This window comes from Diceros bicornis, chromosome 7 (assembly GCF_020826845.1).
Source record: "Diceros bicornis minor isolate mBicDic1 chromosome 7, mDicBic1.mat.cur, whole genome shotgun sequence".
Lineage (NCBI taxonomy): Eukaryota > Metazoa > Chordata > Mammalia > Perissodactyla > Rhinocerotidae > Diceros > Diceros bicornis.
The window spans coordinates 9,587,130-9,606,568 of NC_080746.1; the positions used below are offsets into that span (position 1 = coordinate 9,587,130).

The 19,439-nt window shown below is 43.0% G+C and overlaps 2 protein-coding genes across 5 annotated transcripts in view; one reads left to right on the forward strand and one right to left on the reverse strand.

Annotated features, from left to right (window-relative positions):
• The first annotated feature begins 34 nt into the window (after nt 1-34).
• On the forward strand, nt 35-6,141 carry SRPRA (SRP receptor subunit alpha). Of its 2 annotated transcripts, XM_058544844.1 has the most exons (14): nt 36-238; nt 862-945; nt 1,243-1,406; nt 1,592-1,755; nt 2,000-2,159; nt 2,296-2,449; nt 2,677-2,768; nt 2,874-2,992; nt 3,129-3,215; nt 3,547-3,719; nt 3,820-4,033; nt 4,508-4,671; nt 4,759-4,857; nt 5,023-6,141. In XM_058544844.1, exons 1-14 carry the CDS (start codon nt 122-124, stop codon nt 5,149-5,151), a joined length of 1,920 nt encoding a protein of 639 aa, XP_058400827.1. In that variant the 5' UTR covers nt 36-121; the 3' UTR covers nt 5,152-6,141. The 2 variants fall into 2 exon arrangements, with proteins under 2 accessions (XP_058400828.1, XP_058400827.1); XM_058544845.1 differs by lacking the exons at nt 3,820-4,033; nt 4,508-4,671 and having other exon boundaries at nt 35-238.
• Nucleotides 6,142-6,430: 289 nt separating this feature from the next.
• The window catches only part of FAM118B (family with sequence similarity 118 member B), a 45,788-nt gene continuing 32,779 nt past the window's right edge, over nt 6,431-19,439 (reverse strand). For 2 of the 3 annotated variants that reach the window (XM_058544851.1, XM_058544852.1), the window contains exons 4-8: nt 16,041-16,268; nt 13,342-13,470; nt 11,714-11,999; nt 7,241-7,300; nt 6,431-6,973 (exon numbers count right to left, since the gene is read on the reverse strand). In XM_058544851.1, the coding sequence (XP_058400834.1) occupies nt 6,960-6,973; nt 7,241-7,300; nt 11,714-11,999; nt 13,342-13,470; nt 16,041-16,268 (717 nt within the window). In that variant the 3' untranslated portion in view covers nt 6,431-6,959. The remainder of the gene's footprint in view (nt 6,974-7,240; nt 7,301-11,713; nt 12,000-13,341; nt 13,471-16,040; nt 16,269-19,439) is intronic. The other variant, XM_058544850.1, reaches the window with a different exon arrangement.

Here is a 19,439-nt window from a genome sequence, read left to right on the forward strand (position 1 = left end):
GCGGCTGAGCGGGTTTCCGGGGCCGCTGGTGTGACGTGTCCCGCGCTTGGCGCAGCAGGAAGCGGCGGCGATCGCGGCCTGAGTTCCCGGCCCCGGCCCCGGCTCCGTTCCCGCTGCCGCCATGCTCGACTTCTTCACCATTTTCTCCAAGGGCGGGCTTGTGCTCTGGTGCTTCCAGGGCGTGAGCGACTCATGCACCGGGCCCGTTAACGCGTTGATTCGTTCCGTGTTGCTGCAGGTACCGCCCCCGCGGTCAGAACTTGGGGCTCATACCGCTGACCTGATCCAGTCCCCGTCGACTGATCGCGCGCCTCCCTCCCACCCTGGCCGCCCACCTCAGCCTGGCCGCTTACTCGTAACCTGGACTCCACCTCTTTCTCCCGCCCCCATCACACCGTCCCGCAACTTTGCGGCGACGCCCCCCCCCCCCGCCCCCGCTTTCTATGACTCTAGCCGGATTCCGGCGCCTCTTGAGACTTACCATCGTTCCCTCCCTTCACCCCCAGCAGCTTGCTGTCTGTTGTTTCGAAGCCTGGGTGAGCTAATGGGTGAAAAGCGCCTTTTAAAAACTGTAAATAGTGTACAGCTGCTAGTAGATCTGATTGTTTATGTGAGGTCTACCTCCCTTCTGGCTCCCACATGTCTTGATTTCCCTCTCACCTCATTTCTCCTTCCCCTCAACTTGGTATCTCCTTTTCTCCCTGGTGGAATGCTAGAGAGCAGTGCCCTGGCATCCTCTTGTCCTGGGGACAGGTTTGACTTTGGGGGAATGGCTGGTTCTTTCCCAAACGTAATCCTGGAGGGGCCCAAGTCTGGGTTTTCTGGAGGTAATCTGAACTCTGAGACATACTCTTTTTCCAGGAAAGAGGAGGTAACAACTCCTTCACCCATGAGGCACTCACACTCAAGTATAAACTGGACAACCAGTTTGAGCTGGTGTTTGTGGTAAGTGGGAGTATTTTAGGGGGACAATGATTACATCCTCAACAGAGTCTTGATTATTAAGAGAACCCTGATTAATTGCACCCAGTGTATATGATGAAGTAACTGAGAAGACAGGGAGGGTGGAGAGGGAAAGGGAAGAAGCTCCTGGGCCCAGTCAGAGAGCTTGGCTGACCCCTCAGGTCAGGGAAACCTGCCAGGTGGCTGAGTCTCTCTCTGGAGGCCTGGGTCGAGTTGCTTCCCTCTGTTCTGGGCAGGCATGTAAGCAGATCTGTTGGCTCTATTTCTTTCCCTAAACAGGTTGGTTTTCAGAAGATCCTAACACTGACTTACGTAGATAAATTGATAGATGACGTGCACCGGCTGTTTCGCGACAAGTACCGCACAGAGATCCAACAGCAAAGTGCTTTAAGTCTATTGAATGGCACTTTTGATTTCCAAAATGACTTCCTGCGGCTCCTTCGGTGAGAGACCTCTGCTTTCCAAAATCAGTGTCCATAACTTGATGAACTCCTTTCCTTCCTGAGGGTGGTTCAAGGGTAGTAAGTTGTGTATCGAAAGACATTCCTAAATTTGCTGCCCAGTTCTAACTGTCCTCTTGGTGTGACGGTTCTTTCACTGGACTTGGACCATTTTCTTCTCTCTTTAGTGAAGCAGAGGAGAGCAGTAAGATCCGTGCTCCCACTACTATGAAAAAATTTGAAGATTCTGAAAAGGCCAAGAAACCCGTGAGGTCCATGATTGAGACACGGGGTGAAAAGCCCAAGGAAAAAGCAAAGAACAGCAAAAAAACCAAGGGGGCCAAGAAGGAAGGTGAGTTTGAGCTTCTTGGACATACTGGGGCATGAAAAGTTATTAACGTACTGAGGACTGAAGTGGTTCCCTGTCCTTCCCTTTGTCATTGCTTGCCTCCCTTGCTTAAATGCCCATCACCCTCACTATCATCCCCAGTCTGTGTGATCCCCAAGATGTTTGCTCCTAGTTTCCTCTTAAGGATTTGGACGACTTGTTCCCATTGTCTGTCTTGTTGGAATTTGGTCCTTTTTTCTCCGAACAGGTTCTGATGGCCCTTTGGCTACTGGCAAAGCAGTCTCTGCAGAAAAGTCAGGTCTCTCAGTGGGGCCTGAGAATGCAGTAGAACTTTCCAAAGAGGAGCTGATACGCAGGAAGAGAGAGGAGTTCATTCAGAAGCACGGGAGAGGTATGGAGAAGTCCAGGTGAGCATTTTAACTTTCGCCGTAAATACTGTTATCTAGCCATGTTGGGGGCAGGGGAGTTCTTGTCTCTGGCTCTTGGGTGGATGTTTCCTCTTTTGCTTCTCCACCATAACCTTTGTGCTGTAACCCTTTGCAGCAAGTCCGTGAAGGCAGATGCTCCAAAGGAGAAGGGCAAAAAAGCACCCCGGGTGTGGGCCCTGGGTGGCTGTGCTAACAAGGAGGTCTTGGATTATAGCACTCCCACCACCAATGGAGCCCCAGAGGTTGCCCCGCCTGAGGACATCAACTTGGTAAGAAGCAACAGGGGCTGGAGTGAAGGTTACCATTAATAAGAAACTGGGGAGGAAGTGGAGATTAGTGGTGGTGGGGGGGTGCCTTTGATTTCTTTGACCGAGGGGGTGAGTTACATTTGGAGCTTCCCAAATCAGAGACAGAGCAGTGTAACTCCTGGGCTTTTTCCCACTCCGAACCGTTAGTGTTCCTGATCCCATTTCCTTCCTTTCCCCACACCCTCCAGATCCGAGGGACTGGGCCTGGGGGGCAGCTTCAGGATCTGGACTGCAGCAGCTCAGATGATGAAGGGGTCACTCAAAACTCCACCAAACCTAGGTAGGGGGATTTCAGGTGATGGGTGGTATGTGTGGTTCCACAATGGACGAGACTTGACTCCTGCCTGCTGGCTTTATGTGTATCCGTAATCTCCTGTGCCTGCAGTGCTACCAAGGGGACTCTGGGTGGCATGTTTGGGATGCTGAAGGGCCTTGTGGGTTCCAAGAGCTTGAGTCGTGAAGACATGGAGTCTGTGCTGGACAAGATGCGTGATCATCTCATTGGTAAGTTCTGAGGAACAGGTGGACTCATGTTTACGGGGTAGGGATGGTGGAGAGTAGAACCTAGAGCTCCTCCCCTGTACCATAAGGGTGGTTCACTGTTGACATGGCACTCACACACCTGTCCCCCTCTCCTCAGCTAAGAATGTGGCAGCAGACATTGCAGTCCAGCTCTGTGAATCTGTGGCCAGCAAGTTGGAAGGGAAGGTGATGGGGACTTTCAGCAGTAAGTATCCCCTGAAACCAGAAAGTGCGTGGGGCATTATGCATACCAGGAGGTTAAGTGCATTGGCGTGCATTCTTACTAGGTGCGTGACTCTTGGCAAGCTCCTTAACATCTAAACCTCCAGTACATAAGTTAGACTTGAAGAGTTATTAGGAGGATTAACTGAGTTGATACTTGTAAATTGCTTAGGACAGTATCAGATGTGATGTGGATTCCTGGGGCAGGATCCTAGTATCATCCAGATCCTAATTCCCTTAGCTCAGAAAGGTGGTGGGCGTTCTTGGAGTACATTCCTTGGCTTTCATGGATGTGCCTCTCCTCTCCTCTTCAGCGGTGACTTCCACAGTCAAGCAAGCCCTCCAGGAGTCCCTGGTACAGATTCTGCAGCCACAGCGTCGTGTAGACATGCTCCGGGATATCATGGATGCCCAGCGTCATCAGCGCCCTTATGTTGTCACTTTCTGTGGTGTTAATGGAGTGGGGAAGTCGACCAATCTTGCCAAGGTCAGTGCAGTTCCCCAGCCTGTCTCTGACATCATTTCTTCACTCTCCATGTCTTAGCAGCTGGCTCTAGGTGACAGTTTTCTTTGCCTGTTTTGCACAGATATCCTTCTGGCTATTAGAGAATGGCTTCAGTGTCCTCATTGCTGCCTGCGACACATTTCGTGCCGGGGCTGTGGAGCAGCTGCGTACACATACCCGGCGTTTGAGTGCCCTACACCCCCCCGAGAATCACGGTGGCCGCACCATGGTGTACTTGTTTGAAAAGGGCTATGGCAAGGATGCTGCAGGCATTGCCATGGAAGCTATTGCCTTTGGTACAGTGCACAGAAAGCGTGGGAGCTTCTCTGGGCCCCTTTCCTCCTTGGGTTACCTTGGGATTTGCAGAGGATCAGGGTTACCCTACCACCAACTAACTTACTGCTCACGTCATGATTAGTGACTTCCATGCTCTGCCTTCGGGCGATAGGTGTAGTTGCTGGCAAAGCTAACATAGCCCAAATGAAGAAACCTCTATTTGGTCACCTTTATCTTATTGCCATCCTTTTGCTGAATATAGGAAATATAAGCATAGGATAGGTTTTTTTCTCACACTACTCTGAATATAGGAATATAAGCATAGGATAGGTTTTTTCTCACACTACCTTGTAACCAGATCCAGAGCCCAAGAAAGGAGAAAGGAAACAGACAGGCTTTCAATATAGTCACGCTAGGACTTCTTGAGAGGAAGCTGGAAATGAGGATGAGTGACAGTCCAGAAATTTTGAGTTGACCACTTTTTTTCTCTCTAGCACGTAACCAAGGCTTCGATGTGGTGCTGGTGGACACAGCTGGCCGCATGCAAGACAATGCCCCTCTGATGACTGCCCTCGCCAAGCTCATTACTGTCAACACACCCGACTTGGTGCTGTTTGTAGGGGAGGCCTTAGTAGGCAATGAGGCTGTGGACCAGCTGGTGAGGGCTAGGGCCTGGTTCTCTTTCCAGCCTCAGCTTTGGCCAGTTAGATGCTTCTCGTACTTATTTCATGTTTCTCCTTTCCAGGTCAAGTTCAACAGAGCCTTGGCTGACCATTCTATGGCTCAAACACCTCGGCTCATTGATGGCATTGTCCTTACCAAATTTGATACCATTGATGACAAGGTAAATGTGGATGACACAGGACAAAGTGAGACTGGGAAGGGGAATGGCCATCCTTCACAAGAGAGCTGAGGCTATAAGGATATGTTGGCTCTAGAGCTTCTTGTTACTGAAGGAGTGAAGAGAAGTGGCCTTGAGTTGACTGGGTATCCCCTTTCTCCACTTCAGGTGGGAGCTGCTATTTCTATGACCTACATCACAAGCAAACCCATCGTCTTTGTGGGCACTGGCCAGACCTACTGTGACCTACGCAGTCTCAACGCCAAGGCCGTGGTGGCTGCCCTCATGAAGGCTTAACATGGCTCTTGCCCAATACCAAATCACTGCTTCCCCCAAAGGCCCTCTTCCTGTTTCAAGAACGTGCTTTAGAGTATGTGAGCAACTTGTCTTCAGTCGAGTACAAAAGCAGAGTGAGAGGAGCTCCAGGGGCTTGCAGCTCCTCCTAATCTCCCTCCCTGTGGAGCCCAGCCTCCATCTGCACAGAGGGCCTAATCATGTTACAGTCTCTGCCCACTGCCCCTCCTCCATTGTCCTCACCCTTCCTACTCAGGCATTCCCTTCACTCTGCCTACAGGCTCGGTCTCATTACAGCTTTGACCAATGGCTGGAAGATCCAACACCAGAGCTTTGCTAATTAGTGTGCTCACAGGGACCTCAGCATAATGAGCAGTTTAAGGTCCCAGCTGCATTAGATTAAGAGACTTATACAGAGCCAGCTCTGGGTCTTGAGTGGCACCTCTCCCTAGGATATATAGCTTTCAGGTCCCTGGGGCCAGGATGACACCCACCACAGTGGCAGTGTATGGTCTGTTCTTAATTGCTGCTAATTCTGATAATGATCCCTATCCTTGTTGTTTCCCAAAGCATCAGCTAGGCCAGAGTGATTTGTTACAGATGAGCAAAAGATGAGTCCCCTCTTCCCTCAGAAATAAAGGGAGCTGAGCTGCAGTGTTGCATTGGGCTTCTCAGCCTTCCAACTCTTCCCCACGCCCAGAATCCAGATGTAAGCTTTGCATGTTCCCTTCCTGGGAGAAAACCAACTGTCAGAAGGGTATACACGTTGCCCCCTCCCCCACCCCCATTCTTACCCTCCTGAGCGGATCCTGGCTTTTCCTCCTCCTCTCTACAGTGCCTGGTAGACAAGTGCTACGTTGGAGAATACAGACCTCTTGTTAAGACTTGTCCTGTAGCTTGGTATTACAGATGTGCTATTAGTGCAATAAGGTGAAGGCTGTCTGCCCAGAGAAATACATAATTTATATAAAAAAATAAATTTCATAAATAAATTGCCTTTTCTGTCTTGGAGTTATTTTATGTAGAATTCAGAACTAAAATCTCACTAACACTGTCCCACTAATGAGATTAACTATAGTTCTAGGGTGTATGGTAAGAGAAACAAAGCAGGAATTGATAATGCTCTGAGGAATCTGGGAAAAATAAATGGTTGTCCCAAGAATGAGATCACCTTACTCCAAGGTGAACTTTTAAAATTTAAACTGAGTTAGAAAAGTTAGGCTTGTTAGTACTTTTGCAGGTTATGAGTTTTCTCAAGTGACTCTAAAAGGAGAGCCAGGGCCCTGGGAAGTAAATGAACAAGCTTTTAATACAGCTCAATTATGTAAAATACTGTACACTGTAAAAGATCTAGAAAACTAGAGCTTCAAGTCATGTTTTAAAAAAGCCATTAAGCTTAATTGAAAAACCAAGTATGGAGTACAAAACTGCAACAAGGGCCAGGGTGACTCCATGGCACGTAGATCCCAAGTCCTTCATGCAGAGCTGCAGCTGCAGTCAGTGGAGGTATCCCATGGATCTGCTGCGTGGACACAGGCATGTCCAGCCTCGGGGTGGGGTGGGGTAGGGGGCTACACTTGGGTCCCACTGTCACTTGGGTATTCTTGAGCCGGAACAGGCCACAGAAGATCACAAACCAGCCAGCATCAAGGATTAAGTTGGAATGTTCCCCCCCACTCTACCCCCAACCTTCGCCTCTGGTTTTGGTACTTCCTAGGAGCTGTGTTGGGTTCTTATAGGTTTACTTCTTAAACACTGTCCACAGTAGGGCCTTACAACTTGGTCTAATGGTGGAGATTTCTCGAGTGCTCTCAGGTACTACAGTCTGTGGAGAGAAGGAAAAGGAAGAGAATAAAATGAAGTTTCACAGAACAGGTGTATACATCTAAAGCAACGATATCTAAGTCAAGCATAACCCTGCAGAAGACAAGACATAATGGACACTAGGAATCTTGTCATAGACTTGATAGGAAAATACAGAATCCTTAACAGGTAGGAGAGCTAAGTCACTATTCTCCCAGGTCTCAACTAAGTCCTGGGAAAACATTTTCTGCTAACAAACCGACAAACAGTAGAATAGGAAATAGTATACCTCTTATTTCACTGTGTGCTGCAGATGAGCCATTTAGCTGACCTTCTCTCACCATCCCTGCTGAAGAGACTGTACATCAGTAAGAGATATTAGACTGAAAAGCTAAAACTATTAATAGTAGAATGAAAACCAACTAAAGGGAGCTGAAAGCACATGGTCTAAGAAGGATGGCATTCTTCAGTAATGACCACACTACAGAGAAGGTAAGGAGGTGAGAAGACTAAGCTGGAGTTGTCTTCAGAGAGTTGTAAGTAACAGGGAAGCAGTAAGGTCCCTGAGTACACTAACTGCTTATAAACAAAGCAAAATTGTACATGGGCAAACTGTGTCTGCTGTCCCTAACTAGTCTAGGAGGCCAAATTTAGGTAAAAATATTCAGTCCGACCAGGGATGGAGAACAGCATGCAAGTGAGCAAATTCAACCAAGAAGAAGAGGGAAAAGGAGCAGACACTCCCACAGCATGACATAGGTTAGAGCTCTGCTGGTGCCACATAGCGCCATCAGCCATGTGTGGCTATTTAGTGTTAAAAATTCCATTCCTCGGTCACACTGACCACATTTCAAATGCTCAACAGCCACATGTGGCTTGTGGTTATGGTACTGCACAGTGAAGACTATAGAATATTTCTATCACTGCAGTAAATTCTGTTAGACAGCTCTGGGATTGATAATGGTATAGGAAAACGTTTAAAACTGACCACATGGAAGAAAAGAATAGTAATCAGAAATATGGCCAATTAAAGTATAAATAAAAGACAGTACTCAAACATACAAATTGGTATTCCCCTCCTGGAAAGCACTTGAGCAATATTTATCAACCACTAAAATGTTCATGCCCTTTGACCCAGCAATTACACTGAAAACCTATCTGAAATAAATTACTGGTAAAAGGAAAAACTAGGGATGAAGATATTATTCACTGCAACAGTACTTACAATAGAAAAAACTAGAAAAAAATTAGAAATTGCCTAACCTAGGGGAATAATTAGGTAAACTAACTCCACACTAGATTATAACACAGTCAATAAAATAGTGGTAATGAAGACTGTAGCCATGTGGGAAAATGTACGATTTACCACTGAATAAAAAAAGTACGAACACTGTATGTATACTTTGTTTACAACTGAAAAAACGCATAGGGAAAATTGTTAATTGGAAATACACCGAAATAACTGCTTATATTATGGTAATAAATTATAAAAGAAGTTTCTTTTTCCTATTAATTTCTCTGAAATAAATGTACTAGATCCTACAGAATCTTTTGAACCCAAGTAATTTTCCCTATGCAAAAGTGAGTACCCAGCACAGTGATAGGGACATAGCAATGCTCAGTTTTAAAAAACAAAACAACAGGGGCCAGCCCCATGGCATAGCGGTTAAGTGTGCGCGCTCCACTGCTGGCGGCTCGGGGTTCGGATCCCAGGAGCGCACCTACACACCGCTTGTCAGGCCATGCTGTGGTGGCGTCCCACACAAAGTAGAAGAACATGGGCACGGATGTTAGCTCAGGGCCAGTCTTCCTCAGCAAAAAGAGGAGGATTTGCATGGATGTTAGCTCAGGGCTGATCTTCCTCACACACACACACAAAAAACAACAGCAAAATACCTCTTACCTCTTATAAGTATGATCTACAGAGACTCAAAACACAACCAAGGATGCAAGACAAGCTTGACTTGTCTCAAAATGAATAGTGTTTTTAACCTAAAACTACTCTGCTATATTTCAAGTCACAAACGCCGCTGACCATTCTAATAAAGCCCCCTAGCCATAATAAAATTCCCTGATTTTTAAAAATTCAGAATACCCTAATGAGTGCCAATTTGGGGAAAGCCTCTCTGGTAGGAAGCCTGTGCAGCTAAGAAAAGAATTTGTGCCACTCTACAATAATACTCAGATTTTTGTCAAGAAATGGTTTGGTGTACAGGAACTGCTGTCCAGAGGGATTTTGTTGTTTTCAATTTTAACATCTTCTCTGGGTAGAAGATCTCAGAAAGTAAATCAAAATAAATATGTAGAGCTTGGGTATGTGCCTCTTGTTTAACGAAAATAGAATATGTGCAATGGAAAAGCCTATGGAAAGTGCTCAGTGTGGACAACAGCAGAAGAATCTGAAACACTGCAGGACAGCAGAAAACGCACCCCCAAGAAAGAATAGCAAATTGTTTTCACAAAAGAGATAAACCGAAAGGTCTGTCGTTTCAAGGGTTTTCTAAAGCCTTCCGGAGAAAGGGTAGACACAGTTTTCAGTGCTCAGTTACGGTGATGCCTTTTACAAATCTTGTTCCATCAAAGCATAGCCATGGATAATAAGAGCTTATGGGATTCTCATTACAGGAGAATTCCACTTGAAGCAATCTGATTCAGAAAAGAAATGTGGGAATGATGATTAGATTTAGGAAAAGTTCTCCCTATATAAATAACCCGTACTTTAATAGGCCTCCTAAGATGCATTCAGATTGACAATGGAATTACACGTTAACATGTAACTTTTCAAGAACATATTTTACGCACAACAGCCAAGTTTCTTTGGAACTGGGTGGTGAGTCAGAATGGCCATACTCTGGGGTCTGGCTTTACTTAAAGTAAGGTTTAAAAAGCATTCTTCTATACAGATGGCCAATAGGCACATGAAAAGATGCTCAACATCACTAATCATCAGGGAAATGCAAATCAAAACAACACTAAGATACCACCTCACGCCTGTTAGAATGGCTATAATCACCAAGAAAAAAAACAACAAATGCTGGAGAGGATGTGGAGAAACAGGAACCCTCATACACAGCTGGTGGGAATGCAAATTGGTGCAGCCTCTATGGAAAACGGTATGGAGATTCCTCAAAGAATTAAAAATAGAGATGCCCTATGATCCAGCCATCCCACTACTGGGAATCTATCCAACGCACCTGAAATCAACAATCCAAAGAGGCTTATGCACCCCTATGTTCATTGCAGCATTATTCACCATAGCCAAGAAGTGGAAGCAACCTAAGTGTCCCTCGACTGACGATTGGATTAAGAAAATGTGGTATATATATACAATGGAATACTACTCAGCCATAAAAAAAGATAAAATCGTCCCATTTGCAACAACATGGATGGGCCTGGAGCGTATTATGTTAAGTGAAATAAGCCAGAAAGAGAAAGACAAACACTGTATGATCTCACTCATATGTGGAATATAAACCAACACATGGACAGAGAAAACTGGACTGTGGTTACCAGGGCAGTGGGGGTGGGGGATGGGCACAAGGGGTGAAGGGAGTCATATATGTGGTGATGGACAAACAAAAATGTACAACCCAAAATTTCACAATGTTAGAAACCATTAAAACATCAATAAAAAAAAAAAAAGAAAAAAAAAAGCATTCTTCAATGTAGTTGATACCAACTAGTGCTGCATTTTCTAGCGTTATTGGCAATTTGCGTGGAGCCATTAGTAAACTGAACCTTTATCCCTACCTGGCTTTCTTGTTAGAAGCTGGAGGTAAAATCTCAGGTGTGGTACCCCTAACCTCTGACTTGAACACCACCACAACAGTTTCCAAACAGCATTTTAAAAGTCTGGGTTTTTTTTCCTATTTATAAAAATAATGCATAATAATTGCAGAAAATGCTAGCATAGAAACCAAGTATTTTAAAAAACATTAAATCCTACTGCATAAAGATAACCAGTTAATTTAGTAAACACCGTTCCCGATATTTCTTTATACACACACACAAACAAAAACAGAACACCCTACAATTCAGTATGGCCGGGACTGCCCATGGTGGTGTTCCACAACCTGCTTTTTTTCCTTCACTCACAATATTATTTCTCTGACATCTTTTCGAGCAATAAAAACATTTTCCCTCTTATGGCTTCACTGTATTTCATCAATTAAATAAATGGTGTATTTATAGAATCCTCTATTAACTGGAACATTTTAGGTTGCTTCCAATTTTGTGCCATTATATACAACACTGATTACATTCCCACACCTATATCTTTGTGCAACTGTCCAATTATATCCTTAGGAGACATTTCTCCTAAGATAAGTTGCATCCAGTGGGATTTCTGGGTCAAAGGTTTTTAAATTTTGAACATATTCCAAACGTTCTCTTCAGAAAAGCTACACTAACTTTACCTTCCCGCCAACACTACATGAATATATTTCTTTCCTCACAGCCTTAGCCAAAACTGAGTTACCATTCCTTCCTATTTTGAAATGTAAATTCTAACTGCATTTCACTGATAACTAGCGAGGGTGAATAATTTTTCATTCTTCCTACTTCTACACTGAACTGCTAGACTATGTCATTTTCCTACTATCCAATGGCATTTTATTCTAACCTGAAGACTAACTATGATCTCCCTCCAAAATTTAGTTAGGATTATATTCCTCATCTTGGTAATGATTTTACCCATCACAAATACATAAAAGGCTGAAGAGCTGTTGCTCTCTGATCCCTCTTGTCTCAAAATGCATCTTACCTGATCTCCCCCTTGTGGAGATCTCACACGTCAGTCGCTTGAAATATTCTGGAAGATCAGCATATTCATTTCCATAGGAGATAACCTTAATCCCTTTGTCCAGCATGTTTTCTCGAAGCTTCTTGAACTCATCTACATCCCCTCTCCGAACCAGCATGAAATGTTCTAAGTCAGATTTATGCTTGACAGCCTCCAGAAAAAGGGCTTGGAAAGTGGTGTCATCCACAGTCCAGCCACAACCCAGGAAAAGAAATGACTTGTTTTCATAGAGTTTCTGAATCTCTCTCTTGCAGGAAAAGAAAAAACATATTAATGGCACCATGAAGACACACACAAGGCATGTCTGAAACAAAAAGTCAATAGGGTCATAAATGCTACATTTAGCAGACTGTGCCGACTGATTAACCAAGATTTAAGATACGTCCCATGAAAGAATCTGATATTTTTATTGTTTATTACTATAACTTGATGATTGGTCTAAAATTTTATCTGGCATTCTCCTGTAGGCAATCTATTCCGAGTTTCACTGCGTTGGCACTGGTCTACTGGCCATGTAGTTTATTTTTTAGATCTATGTGTCCAGAGGCCATAAGGCAATGAGTAGTCTTCATTATATCGTACTCTCTCCATTTTCTGGATCATAGTTGCCTTTTTTGCCTTACAAACTGAACCATGGATCACCAGAGAAGATAATTTCATCACCAGATTTGCTCAAAGAAAGTCTGACACTTAGAACATCAATACATATGTGTGTGCATGTGTGTATGTATATATATGTACACACACACACATATAAACACCAGAAATGATTTTGCTTCAGGGATCACTCAACGTCAGCGATGGATGAGGTTACAACAGATGTCAAGGAAAGAACAGGTGGAAAAAAGTCCCTTATGCTTTAGAAAACATTACATTTTCTTGGTCTTTCTTTTGCCGCATCATATAAAGATACTACTATTCTAAGTGACCCAGTCCTAAAAATAGCCAGTATACACTCTTCTCAGAGTTGCAGGCCAGTGATTTTTCCCACATATCCCTGGCCAGGGAGTGCTTCTGGTTTGAACATGTATGTGTGAACAAGTCTAAAACCTGCATTCTAAAAGATCAATAAGCTTTTTCACAAAGAAGAAAACCTCCATTTATCACCCTAGTCGAATTTTTTTCAATCTTTCCCATTGAGCAATAAGTGTGAATTAAGTGCAGTAATTCAATATAAGCCCATCACCATTTAGACAAAATCTTTCTAGAATGTTATGTTCTACTAGTGATTTGTCAGCAAAAACCTGCATGAATTATTTTTGGCATAGAAAGGGTTATTTATAATAAACCAAACGATGAAGAAGGGTAATAGTGTATTCTTTGTATGTAAAGATGATGTCAATGACAGAGTGCCATCTGGTGGCTGTGAATCAAGTACAAAGGAAAACCCTATGGCTTGATACCTAAAAAGATGTTCTACATTTCCTAAGATGGTATGCACAACTATAAGCTAAAAAACACAGGAAAGAATGTCTGACCTTCCAATTTTTAATTAATGAAAAGAAAATATTACCCCCTGAAGATCAATGGTATATTTAGAGGTTTCCTAAGAAGGCTTCTCCAAGACCAGCAAGATCAGCATCACTCACCATAACTTCAGTGTTCCTGAGCACATTCTGATACCCAGCTGGATGAAGGACAATGCCACTAGGGTTGGTGTAGACCCCATGGATGTGTAACACACTCAGCTTCCGCTTCTCCTGAGCCCACTCTAGGACCTGCACAACACAAATACAGCTCAACCAGGTTGGCAGGGCTGAGCACTTGCTGCAGCGTCCCAATGGGCAAGAGGCTGTTTTGAGGACTAGGTTTCTGACATAACTCTCCAGCTTCATGATACCACGGGGCAAGAATGCAAAACCTGCTGTGGCCTCAGTTTCCATTTCAGGTATGACTGTCAGGACTGATGGCAGCAAGTCTGGTGATTTCTCTTGGAAAGGAACAATCAAAAATTAGAATTTATTTGCCATCATCTGTAGAAACAATAGGGGCCCTTTCCACTGGTGACATCCATGAGAGCTGTGGATGACTGTATCAGTAATGGTCCCCAAGATAGCAAGCCTCCTTGTATCCATGCCCTGTGCAGTCCCTTCTCACACTTCCTCCAGGCTTGGCCATATGCTTGCTTTAGCCCACGGGGCCTCAGCAAACACAACACAAGCAGAAGCTTGAAAAATGTTGGCACAAGTCTTATTTCTCTTCTGCTTTTGGAACCCAGCTACCATGTGAAGAAGCCTAGGCTAGCCTGCTAGAGATGCATGGCCCAGCTGACTACCTGCACCAGCAGACATGGAAACGAGGCCACCCTCCACCACCCAGCCTCAGTCTGGCCACCAGATGATTGCAGCCCTGTGGGTAACCCACAAAATCTGAAAAGCAACAGAAGAACTGCCCAGCTGAGCCGCTGAGCCTAGCTCAAACTGCTAATTCACATTATCATGGGCAAATAACATGTTGTTTCAGGCCACAGAGTTTTAGGGTGGTTTCTTGTGCAGCAAGTGATAACCAATAAAAGTCTCTTCAGTCACCTCTGAGTTACCTCAAAGGCTATCAATGAAGCACAATCATTTAGACGACAATGATAACAGCCTCCTGGATTCCATGGTCCCATTTTCCCAGGGACTTGAGACAGCATAAATTTATTCTCATAACGTTCTAGAGAAATAAGGTATGGATTAGGAAAAATAGTCAAGAGGCACAGAGATTTAGAATTTGAATATTACTTGGCCCTCTTCTGACTATCAGTCAATGTCTTTAACCATTAGACTTCAATATTGCCCCTAATGTGGACTAAAAATATAAAGCAAATCTCAAGGCTCCAGGAGGAAAATGAGAAGGGAAATACCAAGTCTGAGAGATATCCTTAACTCTGAAAAGGCCTTTATGCTTTAGATGCTGGTTATGATCTTGGGAGATTTTATCAGAAGCAGTATGGAAGCTGTTTCTAGCCATTGGCTTTTGAATTTCATTCAATCATTTATTAACTCAAAAAATACTTACTGAGCACCCACTACGTGCCAGGTACTATCTCAGATTCTAGGGTAAGAAAGGCGGACGTGGTACTTATCCAAATGGAGTTGCTATTCCTGTGGGGTAAACAGGAAACTTGCCTGTGAAAGTTAGAGTAAAGGCCATGAAGGAAATGGACAAAAAAATAAGGGGTAGCCCCTTCTTAAATAGGATGTCAGAGAAGGCCGTTCAGAGGAGGTGATGCTGAAGGTGAGGCTTACAGGTGAAGAAAGAGCTGGCTGTACAAAACTTGGGGGTAGTAGGTGGAAGATATTCCAGCCAGAGAAAACCAGTCTGCATGGCACCATTTCTCTAAATTTGATTTCCTTTTAAAACCTGCCCTCCAGGTTGGCAAAATCACCAGTGGTATTACAGTGGCTATTCTTGCAGTGGCACTGACAAGGAAAGCCAGGGGGTGAACTACTATCTGTTCAAACTCTATTTAGCTGGGCTCTAAGGTGGACAGAAAGGCAGGCTCCTGGGAAAACAAAGTGTAGAAGGAAAATTACAAAAACGACAGAGCAGGACAAACGAGACCTGGTGGCATTTCACAGCCCGTATTGTTTTCTGTTTTCTTCACTCATTATGTCTCTGACATCTTTTTATGGCAATGAAAACATTTTCCCTCTTATGGCTTCACTGTATTTCATCACTTAAATACATGCTGGGGTATCTACAGAATCTCCTACTGGTGCCTGATTTCAAATTACACTCAGATGACCATTCTAATAAAGCCTCATCTCATCAGTTGACAGAGATCCACAGTGATAATTCAATATTATGCTGGATGGCTTAGGTACAGTATGGGCTACAATAAAAAAAAAGTCTGCTGAGGTTTCCCCTGAACATTAACCTCAACCCAGCTGTCACGTGGCCTGAACACTGCTCTTCCAAACCTCATAAAGCAGTCTTCATACATTTCCAATAGATGCCATAAAGAATATATCCTAAGAGAGAACTCTAAATCAATATTACACCCACGTGATATTACAAGTGTTAAAGAGATCTTACAGTTCAAATGACTTTCTATAATCTTGCTTTAAAATTGGGTGTAATTGTCAAAACTCAGAACTGAGCACTTTTAAGATCTGTGCATTCTACTGTATATTGATTTTGTTTCAGAAACCAAAAAACAAAAATCCAACCAGGGACAAGATTCTTCCTTTCTGCCTCTACATAAATACCAGTACTACACAACACACCAACTAGAAAACAGTTTTCCTGAAGAGGAAGATACAATCCACTAGCCTGAAGAGGACACCAATCCTTTACTTTTTACCTTTTTCTCATCAGTAAGGTCAAGAGATTCAAGCTGTTTTCCCTGATCTGCTGCATACAGTTCTAGGAGATTGTCAAAATTTGTAGTTAATACCAGGGCTCCATTTTCCATCAGGTGGAGAACTGACTGAAGTAGCTGTTTTCCAGAATCTTCCATCTTGGACTCCAAGTCATCAAATACTTCATATAAACAGTCCTTGAAAAACGTGGATCGAACATTACTAGTACGCTGGGGAAAGATTTGAAAGAAAAAAATTAATCCTAGGTGTTTTGGTAGGTGATTTGTTTAGTTACAGTAACAGCAAATTTTTGAAGAATGCTTTGTACTTAAAATAAGGATAAAATATTGTCTACCTCACAGGGTTCTAATAAGGAAAATAGGATGATAATGCCAAGTACTCAGCACAATGCCTGGCACACAGCACTGATCAGTCCTATGACATGAATAGGCATTTTATAGAAGGAAGAAAAGGGAGTGGCAAAGAGATGTGAGTCACCACCAGGACTAAAGGGACACCAGAGAAGAAAGCACAGCACCCACTACCCTCTAATGAGGCCTCGGGGAAGAAGGCAGTACTTCCTGTTAAACTTCCCTTATCCAAGGAATAACCAATGAGACAGTTCGAAATGTGGTTTAGCATCTCTTCTTCTAATCCTAGGTGCTTTCTACAGATGCTTACGTATTTAGGAAAAACTGCTCGCTTTCTCCCCACTTGTTTTTTAACCTGGGATAATTCAGCAATTTGTTTACAGGTTTGCTAGGAAGAATACTTAGTATATAATAAAGGTTATCAAAAATCTGCATTTTGCAACTATTAAAAAATACCAAATATTCATCAATTCTAAACAGACTCCTTATTTCTTAAATAGGGTTTTTTAAATAACTGCTTTCCCAGATTCATTTTGAATATATGTAAATATTTCTGAGAATTAATGAGGAAATATAATACTAACCTTAGGTGGGAAGTGGGCTTTATAACTTAAAAGTGGCCCCTGGGACAAAAGGAATTTGAAATGGGAAAGTAACTATGTGATGTGCTGTAATAAACGTCTGATCCCTATCGTATTTCTGCCATTCCATTAGGTAACATCAGAGCAAGAATTATTTCTTAAAGGCCCCAACATTTCCCATTCAAATGTGGGAAGTAATTGCACTTAGCTGGTAGATAGTAGATATTTAGCTCCTTTTGTTTTTCCTCAAAATGGGCCCCCTACCTTCCTGGTTTCCTGTGGTGTATCTTTCTAATAGCACAATGTTCAGATAAACATCTGTTTCCATGGAACCATGTATGCAGATTCGTAAAACATGTTTCAATTTGCCAAATTCTTTTCCTAATTGTTCAAAGTATTTTATAAAATTATCAATTCTTTTATTACACCTACCAAATAAATGGCAGATATCTTCACAGTAGCAAAATTAGAGTACAGAGGTGTAACGGTACCTCTGCCTGGTGGAGACACACCCAGAAGTTTATCTGGTTCTGTCAATTTGTTCCATGCCACATCCACCACTAGACCAGCTTTTCACGGTACCCTGTGTCAGTGGGCTCACAGATTCTTTTCTAGCGCTAAAAAGATGCTATGGCCCATAATTTATGGGGCTGAGACTGTGGGTCGTGTTTTTCAACTTTTGTCCATTCTCATTACATAATGGCATGAATAATTACATCACATATTAGCAGCCCATAGGCAACCAACTGGAGACTCTAACACTCAATCAGGATGAACAATCTGATCAGAAACAAAGACTGAAGAATTTATAATCCTAGTGATTGTATTTCACTACATACAAGAGTCAACTACAATTGAATGTCAGCACTTTTCTAGATTTGTTATCGAAAATATGGTGCCCCTTTAATGTCTATCAAAATTACAACACATTTACCGTACAATCTTGCAATCTCATTCCTGGGAATATATCCCACAGATATAACTGCAAACAAATGAAATGACATATACAAGGTTATCACTGCTCTGTTATCTGTAACGGTAAAAGCCTGGAAACATACAGGAGATTGGTATGGCCAAGTACCCGTATGTAAGAGACTGCTGCGGAAAGATCTCCAGGATATACTGTTGAGTAAAACAAACAAGGGGCAGAACAGTATGTCTAGAATGCTACCTGTTGACGTGGCGGATGGAGGCAGTGAGATAAGAATAAATACAGTCCTATTTCCTTGTTTTTTGCAAAAAGGAACACTGAAAGAATACTCAAAAAGCTAGTAAGAGTGATGACTTATGTGCAGTGAGCTGGGGAGACAAAGACACAGGCGGGAGCGAGATGTCGCAATGTCCATAAACTTTTCTACATCATTTTGAATCTGCAATGTGTACAAACAGTACCTATTCAAAAAAGCAAAACTAAGTTTAAAATTAAATAAAGAATATGGTGATTTGAGAACTTCCTGGTTGTGGTTTATTGTCTTGTACTCTGATTCACACACACACACAGTTATACAACACGACATTCCAGCACCAGTTTAACCATTACGCACACAGATAAAAACACCTCAGTATACAACCAGGTAGTCATAAGTGTGGAATATATTTTCTTGCTTCTAAGAAAAGAAGGTTAAAGCCTGAAAATAAATGTCATGAGTCAGTTATTTCAGCTAACTATCTTTTAGTCCTATTTCTTTAAGTTATCATATCTTGCAAATCAACACAGACAGGAAAGAAAGAGGCTTTTGTAGCTGCACTGACTTCCTCAGACTTAAAATGAATGTTTTTCTCTCTTGAAGCAGGTGACCCTAGAACTGAATTTCCCACCAGTGGCCTCTCTAAGTAAAGACAAAGAATGAAAACAAACAAGGAGGTTCCACGGTCAAAAGGAAATGCAGACGTCCCACACAAACTATGGACATTTTCTCATTCCCTTAAGACAGTGACCTGAATCAGAAGCTACTTCATTTCCTTCTGCCCTGTAACTCTCACCTCTCTGATCCCAAATACAGTAAAAACAAAAAAAGTCCTGCCTCTTTCTCACCAAGGTTACTAACGTTTATAGTGCACTGACCATGTGCCAGACACTTTATACACAGTATCTCACTTATTCTTATCTTCATAAGAGGTAAGTGTTATCCTAGTTTTACAGGTGCAAAAACAGATGCTGGAAAGTGCAGTGATTTGCCCAGAGTCCCAGTGCATTTAAATGGCAGAGTCTCTCTGATTCTGAAACCCAAGCTCTTTGCATTGAACGCACAATGTGAAGTCTTTGGTGGTGAAGAATACAATGATGACCAGCACAGCTTGGTTTACTGTCTTGATTCACACTGAGGCACCAGCAATTTTCCCACCATTGCTTCTGCACCATCAGTGCACTGCCCTATTACTAGAAACTGGCTCAGTCTTATTACTGTTGTTAGACTCTTTAAAAAATATACATATATGGACATTTTCA

What these genes read in the sequence shown, in the direction of transcription:
- SRPRA (XM_058544844.1), top strand. Translation starts at nt 122, where the DNA reads ATGCTCGACTTCTTCACCATTTTCTCCAAGGGCGGGCTTGTGCTCTGG. An exon ending in GACTTCCTGCGGCTCCTTCG is followed by an intron (nt 1,407 to 1,591) that starts GTGAGAGACCTC and finishes TTCTCTCTTTAG; the next exon opens with TGAAGCAGAGGAGAGCAGTA. An exon ending in CAAAACTCCACCAAACCTAG is followed by an intron (nt 2,769 to 2,873) that starts GTAGGGGGATTT and finishes CTGTGCCTGCAG; the next exon opens with TGCTACCAAGGGGACTCTGG.